This window comes from Neocloeon triangulifer, unplaced genomic scaffold (assembly GCF_031216515.1).
Source record: "Neocloeon triangulifer isolate White Clay Creek 2 clone unplaced genomic scaffold, ASM3121651v1 ptg000017l, whole genome shotgun sequence".
NCBI classification, from domain to species: Eukaryota; Metazoa; Arthropoda; class Insecta; order Ephemeroptera; family Baetidae; genus Neocloeon; species Neocloeon triangulifer.
In genome coordinates, this window is record NW_026775559.1 from 2,325,671 (window position 1) to 2,343,896 (window position 18,226).

Genomic DNA, 18,226 nt, shown 5'->3' on the forward strand with positions numbered 1-18,226 from the left:
ATGTCATAAATGTATTTAGCTGTATTAGTGTCCTGATATTTTTATTATATATCATTATTTTTTTTATCTTATCACTGCAATACTATTCGTTCAATTCTGCGTCTCTTGGTTAAGTCATGAGATAAAAAATGACGCCACTTACATTGGGATTTCATAAAAAGTAAGGAGAGCTCACATAACTTCAAAATAATACTTCAGTACATGACCATCATTTTCAGCAGAGTTCAACTTTTTGCCGGCCTTAACCGTTTTAAAGGATTTTGAATATTTCCTAATCGACAACAATTGAAGAATTTGAGTATAACAACACTTTTTATTCCGCAAAATTTTCCCCGCCTCAGCAGCTATAAAGTGGTAAAACAAGAATAAGTTGGGCACTTTTACGCTGAAAAATTTTAGTTTGATAAGACTTGATCAGACTTTTGGAAACCCAGGAATTCAACATACGTAAATACTTCACCATGGTAGGATAATTGCACGGATTTTTTTTTATTTTAATCACCTAATTTTTGTTATTATTTGTTAATTATTTGTATTGAATATCAGAGTTGTGCGAACCTTAAAAATCTATTTTTTTCCATTCATAGCAATCAGCTCATAAGAAAGAAGAATGGCGCACAGGAGATTGGCCTTCTGACCTTCTTCATCTATTTGAATCCTCTGCAATGTATGACTGCACTTTCCGCGTGGGAATCTCAAAATAAAAAAATGCAAAAGTAATTGGCTGTTTTTGGGAAAAAATTAGCATAAAAATTAATCAACTTTTTAATAAAAAATTATACACCGCACTTAAATAAATGGTATAATCTATTTAATTTTTTTTTTTACAGATTTTCAGGTGCCATAAATTTGTCTTATCTGTTTCAAGCAAAGTTTTTGAAACCATGTTTCACGGAAACTTTAAAGAGGCAAGAAACAGTCCTGATGATGAAATTCTAATGGACGATACAGATCCACAAGTTTTTGAGGTTGCCATGAGGTAGGAAGAATAACATTTAAATTGTTTTCAAACTGAGTTATAAAAAATCATTGAATCTTCAAAATGGAATATAAATCCAAATATTAATTAACATGAATATACATGAAAGGTTTATCTATGGACGGAAAGCATATTTTCAAAACGCTATAATTGCTGCTTTGGTGTGTAAATTTGCACACAAATGGCAAATTGACAACCTGATGAACGCTGCAAACTCGTTTATTTTGTTGAAATTGTCGCATGAATGGGTAACAGCAGTGCCAGTTTACGAAATTCTCAAAAACGTTGGAAACAAAGAAGTCTTGGTACGGTGCATGGAGGTGATACTATATTTTATTTTCTTTGCGTATTATTCGCGATGATTTTTTTATAATTTTTTTATTGCATAGGTGATTTCAAGTAACACAAGAGAAGTGGTAACAAGTTCCACTTGGGAAAATGCATCCTTAGACCTTGTCATGGACGTGTTGAATCAGGAGCAACTGAGCATAGACAATGAGTGTGACTTGCTTGAAGCCCTTGTTCAGTGGGGGAAAGCTCAAGTGCAAAAAAGGAATGAAGAATTATCAGATTCCAAGGTAAGGGAGGTCATCAACAAACCCCTCAAGAAGATCCGTTTCCTCTCAATGGAGCACCAAGATTTCGCAAGTTTTTGCTCAAAAACCGATACCAATATTTTCACTTCGGACGAAAAGTGGAACATCATTATGAGTATTTCAATTAAATCAGCAAAAGACTCTTGCCAAAGAACTTTAGCACTGTGGAGGACAACATATTTCTATTGGAAAATGCATTCTGGATAAAATTGGAAGGACAATTTATTGGCGGTTATTTTAATATTTGTCTTGATTTAGAGTTCAACACAAACAAAAACGTCAGATTAGTAGGATTTCAATTCATACCATTCACCCACTTTGATAGCAATTACAAGCCAGAGGCTCAAATTTTTATTACTAAAAACGGCGAAAAAATCTATGAGGGCACTACTAAAAATTATGATCAGAAATTTAAGTTATACGAAATACAAAATCACCTTCCAATCTCAACAGGAGTCCAATACAAAATAACAGTAAACTTTTTGAATTGGAAAAGTCAATGGTGTAAATCAAATTTAACGTTATTTCATTCTTCAAAAATCATAACTCAAGACAGTTTAACAGTTCGACTTTCTACGGATGTAAACTCAACTGGAATCGGAACTCTGATTTTTGTATAAATAGTTATTTTTGAATTCTGAATCTGCAAGTTTCATAATAGAGAATTGTTTATCTCTAAATTTATCCATATTTCTAAATATCTTTTTACAGAGGGATTTTATTCTAGATTTTAAAATGACATATGAATGTCTTGGTTAAATACACTGTAAAATTGTATTTTTTAGCGATCATTTCATACAGGTAAAAATTTACTGATTTTTTTATTAATTTTCATTGTGTGAAGACCGTAATAAAAACGTAAAAATTGAGCTTTTTTTAATTTTACTCAGTATTATGGACCGTATCATCACCTTTTGCAAATTCCGCTATAATTTCTATCTATATAGTATACATATTACGGATTATGGTTTTAATTTTATGGTTTCAAAAATATTTTATCAGAATTTAGACGGGAAAAACTACAAGAGCATACAGCTTACTGCTTGATTTTTAATCTTTAGTAACATTATGATTTTTTTCTTCTCCTAAATATCTTTTGTTAGATGAGCTAAAAAATTTATTGCGTTCTAAAAATGACAACAGATAAATAATCAAAATAAATAGAATCTTTGGTCAGCATTATATAAAATTTTGCTAGCAAAAATGTTCTACAAATTGCTCCAAATTCCAAATATAATAAATTTCTTATTGTTTGTTACTTTACGGCAAAATTACAATTTAATATTTATGTAAAATATATGCGTGTCATTGCATGCTGCGTGCTACTCTGCAACAATTAATTATCTGGATAATTCACATCTAGACTGGGGAGCACCAGCAAATGAATTCACTTGGTTGATCCTTTTTATTTTTTAAAAATTGTGTTTAACTTACGGTTTTGAGATGTAACGTCACTTAAACTTTCAGATTTTTTTTGCAGATCTTTGATATGCTTTCATGTGAATCGCCAGGGCTAATCTAATGCCAAGAACAAAGGCACCGACGAATTAGCAAGAAAAAAGGTGACAAATCTCATCATCCTGATGTTTTTCCCTCATCAAGATTCAGGCTGAAATAGCGCAAATCTCCTCAGGGCATGATTAGAGCCGAGTCCAAGTCTGCGCCACAAAATCAGCTGTGTAGTCGCGGCTCTGTCGGAGCCACACGCGGTGTCGCGTGCCTTCTCGCGTTCGCACCCAAAAAATCCCCATCGCGGCGTTGCATGCAGAGAGATTAAATTATTTTACTCCGAAACTCTCGTTTATTTATTCAAATTAGCACTCTCATTGTCTCTTGCCCATTGTAATTTAGGCGCACGAGAGAGAGATAAAAGCGTATCTCTATCGCCAGCATCTCAGTCAGTCGGTTTTATTATTTAATGATTGCGTGGACTTTGCGGTGCCGAAAACGCGCGCGCGTGAAACATGAAAGAGACGGAATTGTATTCAATGCAAAGTGATCTTGTGTTTCCAATGCAAACGGTGTGCGTAATTGCTTGTTTGCATCTTGCCAGATTCCAACATACCCAAATTAAGGAGATTATTTGCGTCTGTGTTTGTTTTAGTTTAGGCTCTGCATATAAACACATAAAGAGAGTCGTTTAAAACGGCGTAATGATCGCATTCTTTCTTTGTGAGATCTCCTGGATTGTATAATTTGTGGACCCGGCCGGCAGCATCTCTGTTTTCACGTTGAAATTATATAATTGCATCTCGTAACTGAATAATATGGAGCAACGAACTTTTTATCTTCAGGAAGAAAAAAATAAACAAAAGTAATTGCTACTTTGAAAAACACAACAAAAGAGCCCATTTAATGCTTTATTATTTTAATTTAATTGAAAAAGAATTAATTCTAATAGTTCTTGATTTATCTGATGCCAGGGTGTGATATTAAAATTTAGATATTTGAAAATTTCTATCATAATATCATAATCAAAAGGATAAAAAACATTGCGATTGAACTTTTCAGAAATATTATAGGGAAAAGTGAAAAGAAATTAAGAGTGTGCACTTTTCTTACTCTCAACCGCGGCGCCTTTATATATTTATATTTTTTGTTTGTCTTTTTTTTTGTCGGCTGCACTAACATGTAGTGGGCGCGCAATGGACTTATTCTCACCGAAGGAGTCGTCAGATGGACGGATGGGTGATCTGGATGATACCCTTTGCCTTTGCTTCGGATCGCGGCGCTGGCAATAAAAAATTAACTCACACGCGATTCCCTCGAGTAATAAGCAAGCAGCCGACGGCGTTTATTCCACAACACTAGACATGATCGTGATTTAGTTGGCATCGCAGGAATTGACCTTGGGACACACAAAATAGTAGCTGCGGCATATTAGAGAGGAGGCGCGCGAGCGAACGACGCTTTTTTATATTAATCTAATTTTATATTCCGCGAGAGGAGATTTATTTTTTCGAGCGAAAACCCGCGTATTAGGGAGATGATGTTGTGCCTTTTATTTATTTTTGCCAGGGTGGTTATCAACGAGCTGAAGAGACGGAGAGCTTCAAAGGCGCGGATTATTATGTATTCTCTAAGTGGAAGCGGCTTTATAATTTCTGTGCTGACCCTTCCTTCGTTCGAATCAAAATATTAATAGGCATTAGGCAAAATCCGTCATCCATCAAGTTGCGGGCCGGGCGGCGACTTGATGGAGAGCGTGTTTTATAGGCTTGGTCACATGACGCGAATTTGAAATCGTTTTTCATCAAAACTCAATTTGGCAGCAGTTAAATTAGGCTGGGAATAAATATGAGAAGCCGATTACAGTGAATTAGCTGACGTGAAGAATACACATCAGGTCGTTAAAAAAATATTCATCATTTGATATGTGTTGATATAAAAAAGATTATATTATTTGATCAATAAATCTGGATTCTATCTTACAAAAAAAAAAAAATCATTTTAACTTGTGCATCAAATATCTGCTTTAATTTAATTTAATTTTTGTAAGTTTGGGAAAAATTGATTTGAGTATTGTATGTGAGCACATGTAAATCCATTTTTCATATAAAAAGAGTGAAAAATGCATAATTAATAATGGAGATTCCATAATCACATAAACGAGTCATGTTTACATTTTTAATATATAGATATGATATTTTTTTAATGTATTTTTGGCCCTAAAAATGGTTGGGTTCCAGTTGGAATAGAAAATTATAGAAGATAATGTGAACTAAACACGCCACGTTTCTAAATACCAAGTTGTTTTTCATTTGATAACTATCGTGTTATTTTATGGAAATGTTGAAATTTTCAAGCAACGGTTTAATGAAGAAGTGTAGCAAAATTATTGCAATAAGTTAAAACCAAATTACTAGATTTTATGATGAAACATTACATAATTAATTATGAGTTAAATGCTAAAATACATGAATAATTTTTGTTTTCTCTCAAATTTTAGTAAAAAATTAGATCAAATTAATTTTTATTGTCCTCACCAACAATATCTTCTAATATTATTCTTTTTTATGCATAAATCTTCTTTACTGTTGCTTCCCGCCCAATCCAGCCGAGAGTGACTTTGACGCTGGAAATGATGCGAGAAGCGCGCGTGGCACCTGATCCCGAAACGCTCGCGCTCTGCACCTGATTGTGACTTATTGTTGCATGTTTCATGCTTCATGCTCTGCTAAATAGACGCCGCGATCGGCCAGCAGCAATTTACCCGAGAAGAGGAATCAGTCATCAGTGCGCGGAGGGCTGCAATAATCATCTTCTCTCCAGCCATCCTATTAATGAGCCGCGCCGCTTCCGAGAAAAATAGTCGCGCGCGAGAGCACCGCCGAGGCTCGTGCCGCCGCTCGGGCCAATAAAATTCAACTCGGGGAAGTGAGAAAAAGTTTTCTTTGGTCACTTCCTCAAGAAAAATGATATGTAATAAAAATAGTGAATCAAAAAATACAAAACCAGTTTTGTTAATTTTAATAACTATTGAATTATTTATTAATTGAAATATTAATTACTGATTCTAATAACAAGTTTGATTGTAAATATATGATTTTGATGTGTACTTCTAAGTATGTTTAAAAATTGCTTATTTAATTATTGAAATTTAAAATTTTATTAAAACTAATCGTTAGGAACAAAAAATTGAAGGAAATTGTATTTACCTTATTTTAATTGAGTTATTTTTTCACTGCCCTAAAACAATGCATCGACGTAGCTTAAATGCACACGTCTGCAATTTGAATAAATTCCCGCTTAATATCAGTTTAATTTGACAGCTCAGAGCCGCGGATAATGTCGTTATTTATGCACGCAGTTCGTCGGAATCGCTTTTCTCTCTTTTCTGCCTCGTCGGGGACGGACAGCGCCTGTGTTTAATAATGATCATCTTAGGTGCCACGGACGCAAGACTTCTAAAGAAGCTGCTGCATTTTGTTATCCTCTCGTGACAGCATAATTTGAATTTGATTATAATAATGCGCCGAAATTATAATATAATAGAATCGCCACGAGCTAGCATTTATCTTTAAGGCTGGGCTAGTCTTTAGTTTTTTTGCCAAGCATTTTAAGGGTGCATAATTTTTTTTTTACTTTACAATGCTATGCTGAGAAAAGCATTTTTTATAAATAAATTCACTCAATTACGTCATTTGCGCACTAATAAAATATTTCATTTGACTTTTTATATTAATATAAAAGTAATAATAATACAAGTTAAGTTATCTTTCTATTAAGGGAATTAATGGCAATTTTTTACATAATATATTTAATTTCCATTTAAATACTAATATTAATATAAAAAATTAAAAAGTTGGCTTTTGATACTTTTTTAATTTGAATGAACAAGACAAAATAAACTTTTTATGAAATAAATAATATCATGCTGGAACAAACTGGGATTTTACCTTTTTTCTGTTACAAACACAATAAATGACTGGTGTTACAGAAAATTTTTTTTAGTGTTCTTTTAGCTTTTAATACTATTTTTAAAGAAACTTTGATTCTCTCAAAAGTCTCATGATTTTTGTAACCTATTGCACAACTCTTAAGCTTTGTTTATAGATTGAAATTCGATTCCTCCTGAGCTATAAAGGGACCGTTCGGACATCAGAAAGTAAATAACAAAACTGCCGAAGAAGCCATAAATCGAATTTAATGTTCATTAAGCCAAACAGAGAGTAAGATTAGCGTCTGTAAGAGTCAGCGAATGAACGCGACACATCATTATAATTAGAATGTCTCGCGAGCAACATTGTCCTGTTTTCAGGAGTGACATAAATTATTCGCAACACGAGCTTGCTCTGCGACGCGAGAAGAAAAACGCCGTCTCTGCTCCCGACGAAAATAAAAAAAACCCTTCGCAATAGATTTTTCTCAAATAACTCAGTCAAACGCACAGCGTGCCCTCGTATATTTTATTCCGCACGCCGATCAATGAACCAGCAGCCAAACCGGGCACCTGCTGATAAAACTTTACGCTGCTCCTTCAGACTTCTTCTTTTTTTCCTCTCTTAAACGTACACCAAAGCCAACAAATATTGGCTAATTAAAAAGAAGGAGAGTTGTTGAAGCCGATTCGCTTCTTGTCTACGACCAATCGAGCTTCGTTCGTCCGAGATGGTTCAACGCTCTGCTATCAAAATTTAACTGCCGGTGGTCGATAATTCCAACCGTGAAGGATTAGCAACGCCTCCTTTCTGCCAGCGAAAAATTTCCATCTGCTCTCTCGCCTTTATGGCTCTATCTCTGCAAAAAGCGTGCAAAATATTTTGTTCAAATTAACAGAGAAGCGGGTTTTTAAGAAGGTAATAAAAGTTACATGACACGTCCTCTGACCGAGCTCTCAAAAATTTTATATTTTAATTAAATCAGAGGAAATGTTTCAATTTTCTCTCTCTTCCTCTTTTATTATTTAATTTAATTTAATCATTTTCGTCGGTCCCATTCTCTGATCTTCATAATTATTGTTAATAATAAGCAAATGTGTTCTTGGTCTTGGTGATCATTTATGTTAGAAAAACGAAAAGCAAAATTAACAATAAGACGAAACCCAGACGATTTGAGCTTGTCTTGACCAAACAAAAACAAACACTATGAAGATTTTTCATATTTATATTTGTTGACTTTATATCAAACAGCAGTAAAAATTCACATTTTCAGCTTTATTTGAGTTTTGAATTGGAAAACTTAACTGTCTGAATAACTCAAATTTGTAATAATGATTTATGTTTTGGGATTTATACAAATTTGCTGTAAATTTGGATAAGACGATTGATATGATCCATTAATTTAATTTATATTTCAAAGTTATCAACAAAATGATTATTAAAAATAAAGCATATTATAAACGTTTGTATTTGCTTTCAGTTCTAAATTAAAGATCGACGAGTCGATTATTGAAACTTGCCAGACAATTTGGTATAATTATGGAGTTTAAGGAGTCTGATCTTTATTCTCATTGAATAATGCACTAAAAACTTCTCGACTCCAATTCTGAAGTAAATTTGTCATTAAAAATTTTTTCCCGCAGTACTTTTTGAATTAAAATTAAGTTCAGGCACGCGAGGATTTAACTTCTTGCTTATACACTGTACATTGTTGAAAATCTCGTTTTAAATTTTTTTTCTCCGCGCACGAGCTTTTGCTGCGAACAGGTGAGTAGCCTCGCCACAAAAACCGCACCGAAAGGACTATGAGCCAACAGACCCGTGCCGCTGCCGTTTTACATATTTCAATTTCCTCCGAGACAAATTTTTAGACGCTACAACACACGTATATAATCATGGTTGGAAGAGTTAGGAAGAGATGCCAAAGAGAGCGGGCGATCAATTACTCGCATTTGCAATAAAAAAGCAGCCTTGCCACCTTCAATTATTGGCCAAACGCGTACATGCAAGACTACTTCTGTATATATGAAATGATCGCGGCCGGTGAATTGCCCGAAATGAAGAAGAAAACCAGACCTGAATTTTTATATTTCAACGGCGAGAGGCAAACTAAAAAGTTGTTATTTAAATGGGCACCTGTTTGCAGATAAGCAGTGTTTTTGTGTCTGATGGAATAATGCTTTATTTTGATGGATGACAATGCAAACTGCTCAATGAAGTAAAACAAGAGTGCAATAGTAAAATCGTAAAATGACAAATCATTCAGCTGTATTCCTATCGATTCTTATTAATATTTTTTAAAGAAACACAAATTTAAGAATCCCATAGAAAAAAAATCATTTTTTTCTACTGAATGATTCAATGATAATTATTTTTTTATGTTGCTTAATAGTTAAATTATACAAATTGTCAAATTGACAGTTTCCAATTCTAAAATGGATAATATCTTTAAGACAATTTTTAAGTCAAATCAGTTAATTGTAAAGGTGCTTCAGCAAAATTATAATGCAAAATTACAAGAAATAGAATTTAAATACTCATTTCATGTCCATAAACCACATTTTTTTTATATAAATATAGCCAGATTAAAAAAAACATTCTAAATAATGAGTAAAAAATGAAATAAAATATTAAAAAGTAAATAAAATAAATAATAGCAGCTTCTAATAAATGTATAATTTTAAATAATTAATTATTTCACTGTAGCATTAAAATTTTAAAATTTATATAAGAATGCCTTTAAATTTCTTATCCTAATGTTGAGCATTGTACATGCTGGGTGCTGTGCATGAACCATAACAATAAATTATTAAAACAAAGCCGGACAGTTTTGTAAATAAAGCAAATTAAAGTGCGTGTTCGTGCGGATTTACGAGTGGAAGCTCGTCGAGTATCTACACTTTTGCTAATCCACGCACGGTAGTGAGAAACACGACGGCCTCTTGGGTGACAATCCGCCCTCGAGGCGCGGACGCGAGATTTATTTCGAATGCGTCGCGAATCATCAAGATAAGACAAGAGTGGCCGCCTCTCGTGTAAACAATCGGCCTAGGGCGCTCCCTAACCGATTATCATCTCAAAATTAATAAATGACACAAACACAAATATTAAAAATTTTGCTCTTGCGTTTTCTTCTTCTGCTGACCGTTTTGTTTTGCCAAAGAGCAAGAGGACGGCGCCAGTTTGTAGTGTATAATTATTTTTAGCCTGGTATAAAACAAGTGTGGCCTTCTATTATTATAGCATTTGTCATGAGGTTTGTGACTGGCATACAAATATTGATGATCTGAATTCAAGAGGTTGCTCATATTTATCTTTTGTTAACAAATTTGAAAGGAAATTTTATAATTGATTTTTCCCGAATTTTCATACAAACCTCCTCTGACAATTGCAGCTGAAAAATTGAAACCGGGCAGACCTTGTAGGAAAGAAAAAAAAATGAAGGACAACTGACCCCCTTAAGGCGATTCAATTAAAAATACTACAGTGTAGAATATTTCTTTTTTTAGTTCAATGTGTGGTTTTAAAATAAAATGATTTCTAATTGCGCAGTGCAAAATTCTAACCAAATTACTAATAATTTTTCTTATTGCGCCTTAAATATAAATCACACATAATCAAACGTCATCATAATAATTATACTTTACATAGTGTTTGGCTGCAAGTACTTTAACAGCTTTGTGTCTTGATATACCAAAATATTGTCCACTCACATGTCACCCAAGACATGTTTGGACAAATTGAAGAGATGTACCGAGTGTTAGCAGCCTTCAGAAAGCAAGCAGGTTTTGGACGCGCAATTGCTGGCGTTCACGTCGTACGTAATTAGCATACTCTTCAAACCGCCAAAACATGGCCATCTCATTGCTATGGGCAAATTGCGCAAATAAAAAAGTGCTCTTTACGCTTGATCTTGATTCCACTATGCTAGATTTTATTTATTTTACACGGTGTGCAGAGTGAAACGAGTTTGATATTATTTTCGGAATGATGGAGTTGGATCAATTTATTTATTGCCTGCCATTGAACGTTTTCTTTATGCTAATCATTCGACTGACCGATAGCCTCTCGGCACTTAAATTATATGGGCCTATTAGGAAATAGGAGGCTCTGCTAGCCATACTCTTCTTCTTCTCGTCTTTTACAAGGCGATAATTACATGCTCACAGGTCTCGCAACTAGTTTTTGGTGTGGTTTTTTGCGCCTTGAATTTAGCTTTCGTTGATTTCAATTTATACAAAATTTGCAAAAAGGGGACACGTTCACTTTGGTTGGCGCCATAAGAAGATGAGCGCAACTGAAAAGTTAAACTTGTTTTCAAACATATATTAAAGCAACTATCACTTTTAGCAAATTTATGGTTTTGAAATTTAGAGATCAAAGCAGACCTGTCTAATTGAAATGTAATTATTCAGGCATTAATTTGATGACCAGGAGTCTGCCAGGAGTATGGAAATAAAGAATTATTTTTGGGCTCATGAGTTTTGAGAGGATGAATCATGAATCCTCTTGAATTCTTCTCCATTCATTGATTCTGATATATTTTTATATATACTCGAGTATGAGAGATCTCTGAAAGGATTTGATATTTTTTTTTTCAATGTTTATATTTTACTGCCGAAGGAAAAAAATACAAGTTTTGTCCACTGCAAGTTTACTTTTATTTTTATTCAAATTGGAATAAAAAATTATAGAACTTAAATAAAAAAAACACAGCAAAATAAAATGCTACGAAAAAAAACGAATTAATATAATTTTTTCATCTATTTTAGCAATTCATTATTCAATATTAATAATTTAATTTAACCCTCAATCAGTCTGCATTTTGTTCTTTTCTTTGTTGTGAGTAGAAATTAAAAAAAATTCAGAGACCGTGTATTATTGTATTGTTCAAGCAAAAAATAATGGTTGATGCGAGAGAGGATCGAAACTGAAATGATGACCCTGGGGCACGCTTGACTGGCAGTGCACCACAAGCCGCCGAGTTGGTACCGCCGACTTTGAAGAATGCCACGCGCTAATGATTGGGCACTAGCTGTGATTTGATAGCAGCGAGTGATGCTCTCTGGCTTGAGGAAAGAAAGAGTTTTTAATATATATTGCACCTTTTGTATTCGATCCGCCGACACAACACGTAATCTGGTAGCGTCATCCGAGCTGCTGAACCGAAACGATAGCCCAAAAAAAATAAGTTTTTGTCCAACTTTTATAGGTGACGCACGTGGCTCCTCCAGAGTGAATAAATTACTCAACTGAGACGGAAATATTTTCCTTATTTTTTTATACGTTTAGTAAATGATTATTTTTTGTCAAAGATCTGCTTAACAGAATGGAATAAATTAATGAATTATTATACTCTAATAGAATTTTATTGTTTTACAAACGCCATAAAAGTTGACCGATTCCAAATTTTGCATAAACGGCCAATCAATCGCACCTTGTTATTTCATCTTTTCCGTCGGCACTAAATCAATTCCATAATTAAGGCACACGCGTGTTGCCAATCTAATTCTACTTTAGGACGAAATTTAGATTTTTGAGCTATTTCTTCCTCGCGTGATAATCGACCAAATTTATTCAAAAGAGGCGAATATATTTAATTAATGTATTCAAAGAGATGCTGGGGCGCAGATAGCGAAAGTATCCAATATCTTGACGAGGGTTATAAAATATTTATATTTGGACTTGTACAAATCCGACTAAGGTCGCGGCGCCTCCAAAGATTCCGATCTGTGAGCCGCAAGAGATAAACATTAGGCGGCACCATTAGCAACCAGTTCGACGCCTTAAATTAGCAATTATGGCTCGAGTGCTACACGACCCAATGATTGCGAGATCTGATGAGATTAGATGTGAAATTCATTAGCGCCGATGTTGTCCTCGATTCATTTGCGATTTTCTCGCTTGCTTGCCCTTGGACCACAATAAAGCTATGCACTCAAAATTACTAAGAATTAATTAATCATGATGTCAACAGTTATCAACAACACAAAAAAAAACAAAAGAAACAACAAAAATTACGATTAGTTATAAAAGTTGAATTTTGAAATTAAATGTCATTTTTTTGCTCGTGACAAGCAGACTAGAATAATATGTACGCGTTTAATTCATTTAAAATTTTCTTAACTATCAATAACAAAAATTCATTTCTTTCAGTAATTGTCAAGCAATGACAAATTTTCACTTTCAATTATGCAAATCACGAGTGGCATTTGATGGAAAGTGTTCGCAGCTATCCATTTATTATCCAGTTTAATTGCTCGAGTAAAGTGAGAAGCATTTCGTGCAATGAGACCATTAATTACCGGAATTAGCGCTGCATGAAGAGAGCTGCAAAAACCTGATCAAAAAATTTATCGGCACGCGCGCGTTGATTGAAGTTGTTTGAATTTGTGTTGACAACTTTCATCAGCCAACTTTACAGATTCAACAGATGTCTCTTTTATTAAAATCGAAAGCGAAAAAAATTATTCAAGAGAGTTTACTTTAATCTAGTGCCCGATCAGGTCTTTTTGCGCGACATTTCTTCACTGTATATACGTCCAAATGTTCGTTTCAGTTTGTTCTTTTTGCTATTCTATAACAGGGCGGGGTCCGGGCACGGCTACATATTCGCATAATTTGCCGAAATCCAGGAGCAGCACGTGCTTCCCTGGCCGTTTTTTTTTATATCGTCGCCGTTGGTGAGCGCCGACCATTTTCGCAGAGAAAAGAAAAATTTGATGACCACCTGCGGAGCTGCCTGCTCCTTTAATGAAGGCATGTTGTACGCGAAATAATTTTATTTCGGACGGCGCGTAATTTGCATTGCCCGATCCATCTTTGTCGTCGGACCGCGCAGAGAGGGTGATTAGAAAATTCAACACGGCATTAACGGCGGCAGCCTCTGGTGTAATTAAGGAGCCGCGCCACTAAATGAAATGACTCCGCTAGTCTGGCAAGGAGCCTATTTGCAATTTCTCAGCAGCACAGACAACTCTCATTTGCTGCTTAATTTGCTTTACGTCTTAATTATTTAACCTTGTGATCGCGTCATCAGAGGATTTTTTTCTTTATTTTAATTAAATGTCAAACCTAATAACTTATATCTTTATAAAAATAATTAAGATTATGAAATAATTAAATAATTTTAAATTAAAGATTCAATTTTTTAATTTAAAATTTAAATCATTTTGTAATATAAGGTTTTTATAGTTTGCATATTATTTTTATTATATATTTTTATTATGCATATCCATTCATTCAGATTGATAGTAATTCATAGGAAAAATAAAAAAAATATGTTGAGTTATTATATTAAAAACTATGAGTCCCATTTAATAGCAGTATGTATCTTAAATGATTATGCCATTCTCTAATAAGTTCCTAAATTAAGTTCAATTATGATTTAAAAAAAAAAAAAATCCGGAAAAAATTATAGTGCTGATTAAAGATTAAATGTCATGAAATATCTCATACTGAATTAACACAATGCTAATAAAGCATGAAAAATTACTTCAAAAAATTCAGAAAAACTCGCTTTTTCTAGTCTGATTCGCTCTAAAATTAACAAAACATCGTCAACTTACCCTCATTCTTTTCAATCCTTAGCTAGCTGTTTCAATCTGTTAACAGGAAAGGTCTATAATGTAACAAATACAAAATTTTCATAAAAGAAATTTGGAAAAAATATTTTTTTATTCTTAGGAAATAGCATTTTTTTTTCGCGACTTTTGGTAACAAAATGAGAACATAAATTATGTTTACATAATGATTTGAATCTTAATGACACTTAAATTAATCATTATTAGTGTGCTGGTAATTATAAATTAAATTTTAAATTATATTCATAGTATCTAAAAGACTTTAAACAGTTCCAATTTTCGCATGAAAAACGACTTTGATCTCTTATCATCGATTTCAAAGCCCGTTTTACTTTTGTAACCCAAAAAGAAAAGCCCTATAATAGTGAAACTTGAGCGCGCAATTTTCCATCATCCATCGCACAGTGTTTGCGCGTTTGACTTGAAAAGTAACGGATCAAATGTAAAGCATATTCAGAGCAGACAATAGAATCCATTCGATACTTTTGGCTGATTTTTTTCCATCAGCGCAGCTTGCAATGCGGAAGGGGCTGTTGGATTTCTTTTGACGCAATTGTCTCCGACGCGGCGCATCAGGTTTTATCTTACGCGTGCTGCGTCCAGAGTCTAAAAGTAAAAATGCGTATATAGGAAGGAAAGGGAAAGCGATGAAAAAAGGCCGGGAACATATTTGAATTGTTCCGTTCGTTGTCGGTTCCCATAATGGTTGTTGCAACAACTATACAACGTGCTTTGTTCGGTATCGTGTTCCAGCCCAGCTAATTTCGTATTCAAAATGTTTTGTTAACGCTTGCAAAGTCTCTTCCGTATTATTTTGTTTGTTTTTTTTTTCACTGTTACTTTCTTGTTGGAACAAAAAATTATCGCATTGTTGCCGGACGGGGATGATTTGTTTGCTTTAAGATTTTCTCTTTGTCCGAGCCGCCGGTCTTCCGAATACACGTTTCCGATTTTTTGAGTTGACCCTCGCAAGAAATAACAGTTTCTACCCTCGTGTGATTGGAGAAGCTTTGCGATGAGGAACTCGACAGCTACATTTTTAATGAACATTAAAAAAGGTTTTTCAATCATCTATTATAATACTGTATATTCTCTATTTTTATAACAATTCAAGTAATATTCACTTTGTGATTGATGCTAAAACATCATAAAATTCTTATAGAGTGATTTCATCATGGAGACTTGCAAATTTTATTCAATAAATATTCTGAATTCTGGTACTCGTAGATGTCCAGAATTCATCAGTCAAGGAGGACGAATCATAAATTATACAATTTTAAATCACAAATAATTAAAATAATAATTATCTAAGTTTCACTAAACCGACCATTTTTTTCTTCAAAATCTAACAAATAATGAGACTAATTCTAAATATTATAATTTGATTCTTTATTATTAAAAAAATTTATGTTCCTATAACATAACCACCCATTAAATTCTAAATACTGGGTAACTAGGTATAATTGTGTGAATTGCAATAGTGAATTGAAATAAGGATGCTGATCCTAATTAAATTGAAAAAAATTTACAATGGATTCGTCTCGCCAAAACCCTTTTCAATTATACTTCTTATTATTAACATCATGAAAGGGATTTCTTGGCACTCTCTGTGCCATTTTTATTATTTGCATGAATGATTATTATTATTTGCGGCGCGCGTGCCGCCCGTAGCTCTGCAGACAGCATAATATATTTTCTTTCTATTTCGCTCGTCGAGATCTCTTTCTGCACCGGATGTACCTTTATTCTTCTCGGACCCTTTCTGCGCGCCAGCTACTTGACGCCTCCTCGTCACAAAACGCGTCTCGCCGCCGCCTTATTCATTCCACACGCATTCATTACTAATTCAGCATCTCAACAAAATTATTTTGCATTACATTCACTAATCACAAAATTTTTAAAAACCCAAAATAAAAAGGAAATGCCAGAATTCTCTTAATGTTCTTGCGGATCGCAAGTTTAAATTACTTTTGTTTGCAAAATATAAAAATTTAGAATATTTAGTAAAATTTGAATAAGTTTTTGTATCACTTTATATCATTAAAGGATTTTCAAATAATCTTCAAACTTGAAATAAGATTAAAATTAATTTCATTTAAAAAAATTTCAAAATATGAAACAACAATTTTGGACAAAAAGTCATTGGCACGTGCAGACTATTCAATCCAACACAAAGAATTCTGGTCCAGCCCTGCTCATTATAGAAAAAAAGTTGCTCATGCCCGCGCCGTATATTTTTGTGATCACAACTCCATTGACGGGAATATCATAAAAGTATAGAGAGCTGCTGTGCGCGTTTTATTATCATGCACCACCTCGATAATATCATAATGGAGCTCACGCGTGCTGCGTGCATGTTTATTTTCGGCACAAAGAACAAAGTCGTAAATAAAAATTCACAAACGCACAATGCTAATAAAAATCCGGGGGCAGCCAGCTCGGAACCGCTTTTCTTTATTCGAGCAGTTGTTGCTTCCTTTTCGCGTGTATGGCACAAAACGGGCGTTTTTTAAAACTGAAAAGTTGCACGGCCGGCGAAACGAGAGAGAGAGAGAAAAGAAAGCCAATAGGCAGAGCATCTTCTCCCTGCTTTTTTCTATTTGCACGCCGAGAATAATTTGCATGACAATCGCCGATCTTTTTGCATTCTTGTTGTGTTTGTCTGAGAACTTCTGCACCTACGGCTAACGATTTTTTATTTCGTTCTGGACTCCTGTTTTCGCAGAAGCAACCGAAAACGTTAACTCTATCATCGCGCACGATCACGCGGGTCAAATTTGGCTCGGCCTGTCTGCGAGTTCTAATTGAGATCTCAAAAGAAACAAGAGTCGTTGCTCTTTATTCTGACAATTTTATGGCCGCGAACGCTGCCATAAGCGCACCAACCGACTCATTTGCATTTATACTTCCATGTGGATTTTCAGTCGCGGCATAAAAAGAAGAAGATTCATGATTGCCGCCGGGCGTTATTAGAATTATTTAACATCCATCCATGTGGCTTATCAAAGAGAAGATCTTGCACAAATTAGATAAATACATGAAAAGGGCTTCAGTCTTGCCGGCATTACAAAAAATCTAGACGTATGTTTTTATTTTTTATTTATATAAAATTAATTCAGCAGCCAAATTATCTCATCATCTGTGAAGTGACAGCAAATCTTCTTACGGTTTCTATGCGCAATATCACCAGAAATCACTTCTATATTTTTTGATTAACATTAATAGAATTTAAGAGATTAACCTTGAGCGCGTTCGTTCAACTTTCAGAACTAATGACCAAACTCATTATTATTAAATTTCCCTTTCGGCGCGTGAATTAAACTCTTGCGGATCCATTCAGAAAAAAAGAAATTGTATTCGTTTCATTCGCGTAGACGGTGGCGGCACGTGTCCCCATTTGACTGGCATGTTTATATTAATCGTTTTTTGATCCAAACGAACAAGTTCATTAGGCTCTGAATTGATTCTTATCTCAACGCCAACCAAAGCTTATTTAATGTGCAAACAAATTGAAAAAAAAAATATAATTTCAAAAATTTATTCTGTTCAAATTGAGTCACTCTGATTTAAAATTATCTGATAGTAAAAACGATGTTTCCAATCAAAAAATAGCCAAAAGTGATTTCTTTTTAACTTTTTTTTACTATTTTGAGATTATTTCGAGTCATAACTTTCATAGCAGATGCA

At 34.1% G+C, this 18,226-nt stretch overlaps 1 protein-coding gene across 3 annotated transcripts; it reads left to right on the forward strand.

Moving 5' to 3' along the window:
- Positions 1-159: 159 nt before the first annotated feature.
- Positions 160-4,968, forward strand: LOC132203209 (uncharacterized). Of its 3 annotated transcripts, none has more exons than XM_059630812.1 (6): positions 160-464; positions 588-716; positions 831-979; positions 1,089-1,299; positions 1,369-1,557; positions 3,043-4,968. In XM_059630812.1, exons 3-6 carry the CDS (start codon positions 885-887, stop codon positions 3,061-3,063), a joined length of 516 nt encoding a protein of 171 aa, XP_059486795.1. In that variant the 5' UTR covers positions 160-464; positions 588-716; positions 831-884; the 3' UTR covers positions 3,064-4,968. The 3 variants fall into 3 exon arrangements, with proteins under 3 accessions (XP_059486795.1, XP_059486793.1, XP_059486792.1); XM_059630810.1 differs by having other exon boundaries at positions 3,056-4,967; XM_059630809.1 differs by lacking the exon at positions 3,043-4,968 and having other exon boundaries at positions 1,369-2,444.
- The last annotated feature ends 13,258 nt before the right edge of the window (positions 4,969-18,226 follow it).

What these genes read in the sequence shown, in the direction of transcription:
- LOC132203209 (XM_059630809.1), top strand. Translation starts at nt 885, where the DNA reads ATGTTTCACGGAAACTTTAAAGAGGCAAGAAACAGTCCTGATGATGAA. An exon ending in GTTTTTGAGGTTGCCATGAG is followed by an intron (nt 980 to 1,088) that starts GTAGGAAGAATA and finishes TATACATGAAAG; the next exon opens with GTTTATCTATGGACGGAAAG. An exon ending in TCTTGGTACGGTGCATGGAG is followed by an intron (nt 1,300 to 1,368) that starts GTGATACTATAT and finishes TTTATTGCATAG; the next exon opens with GTGATTTCAAGTAACACAAG.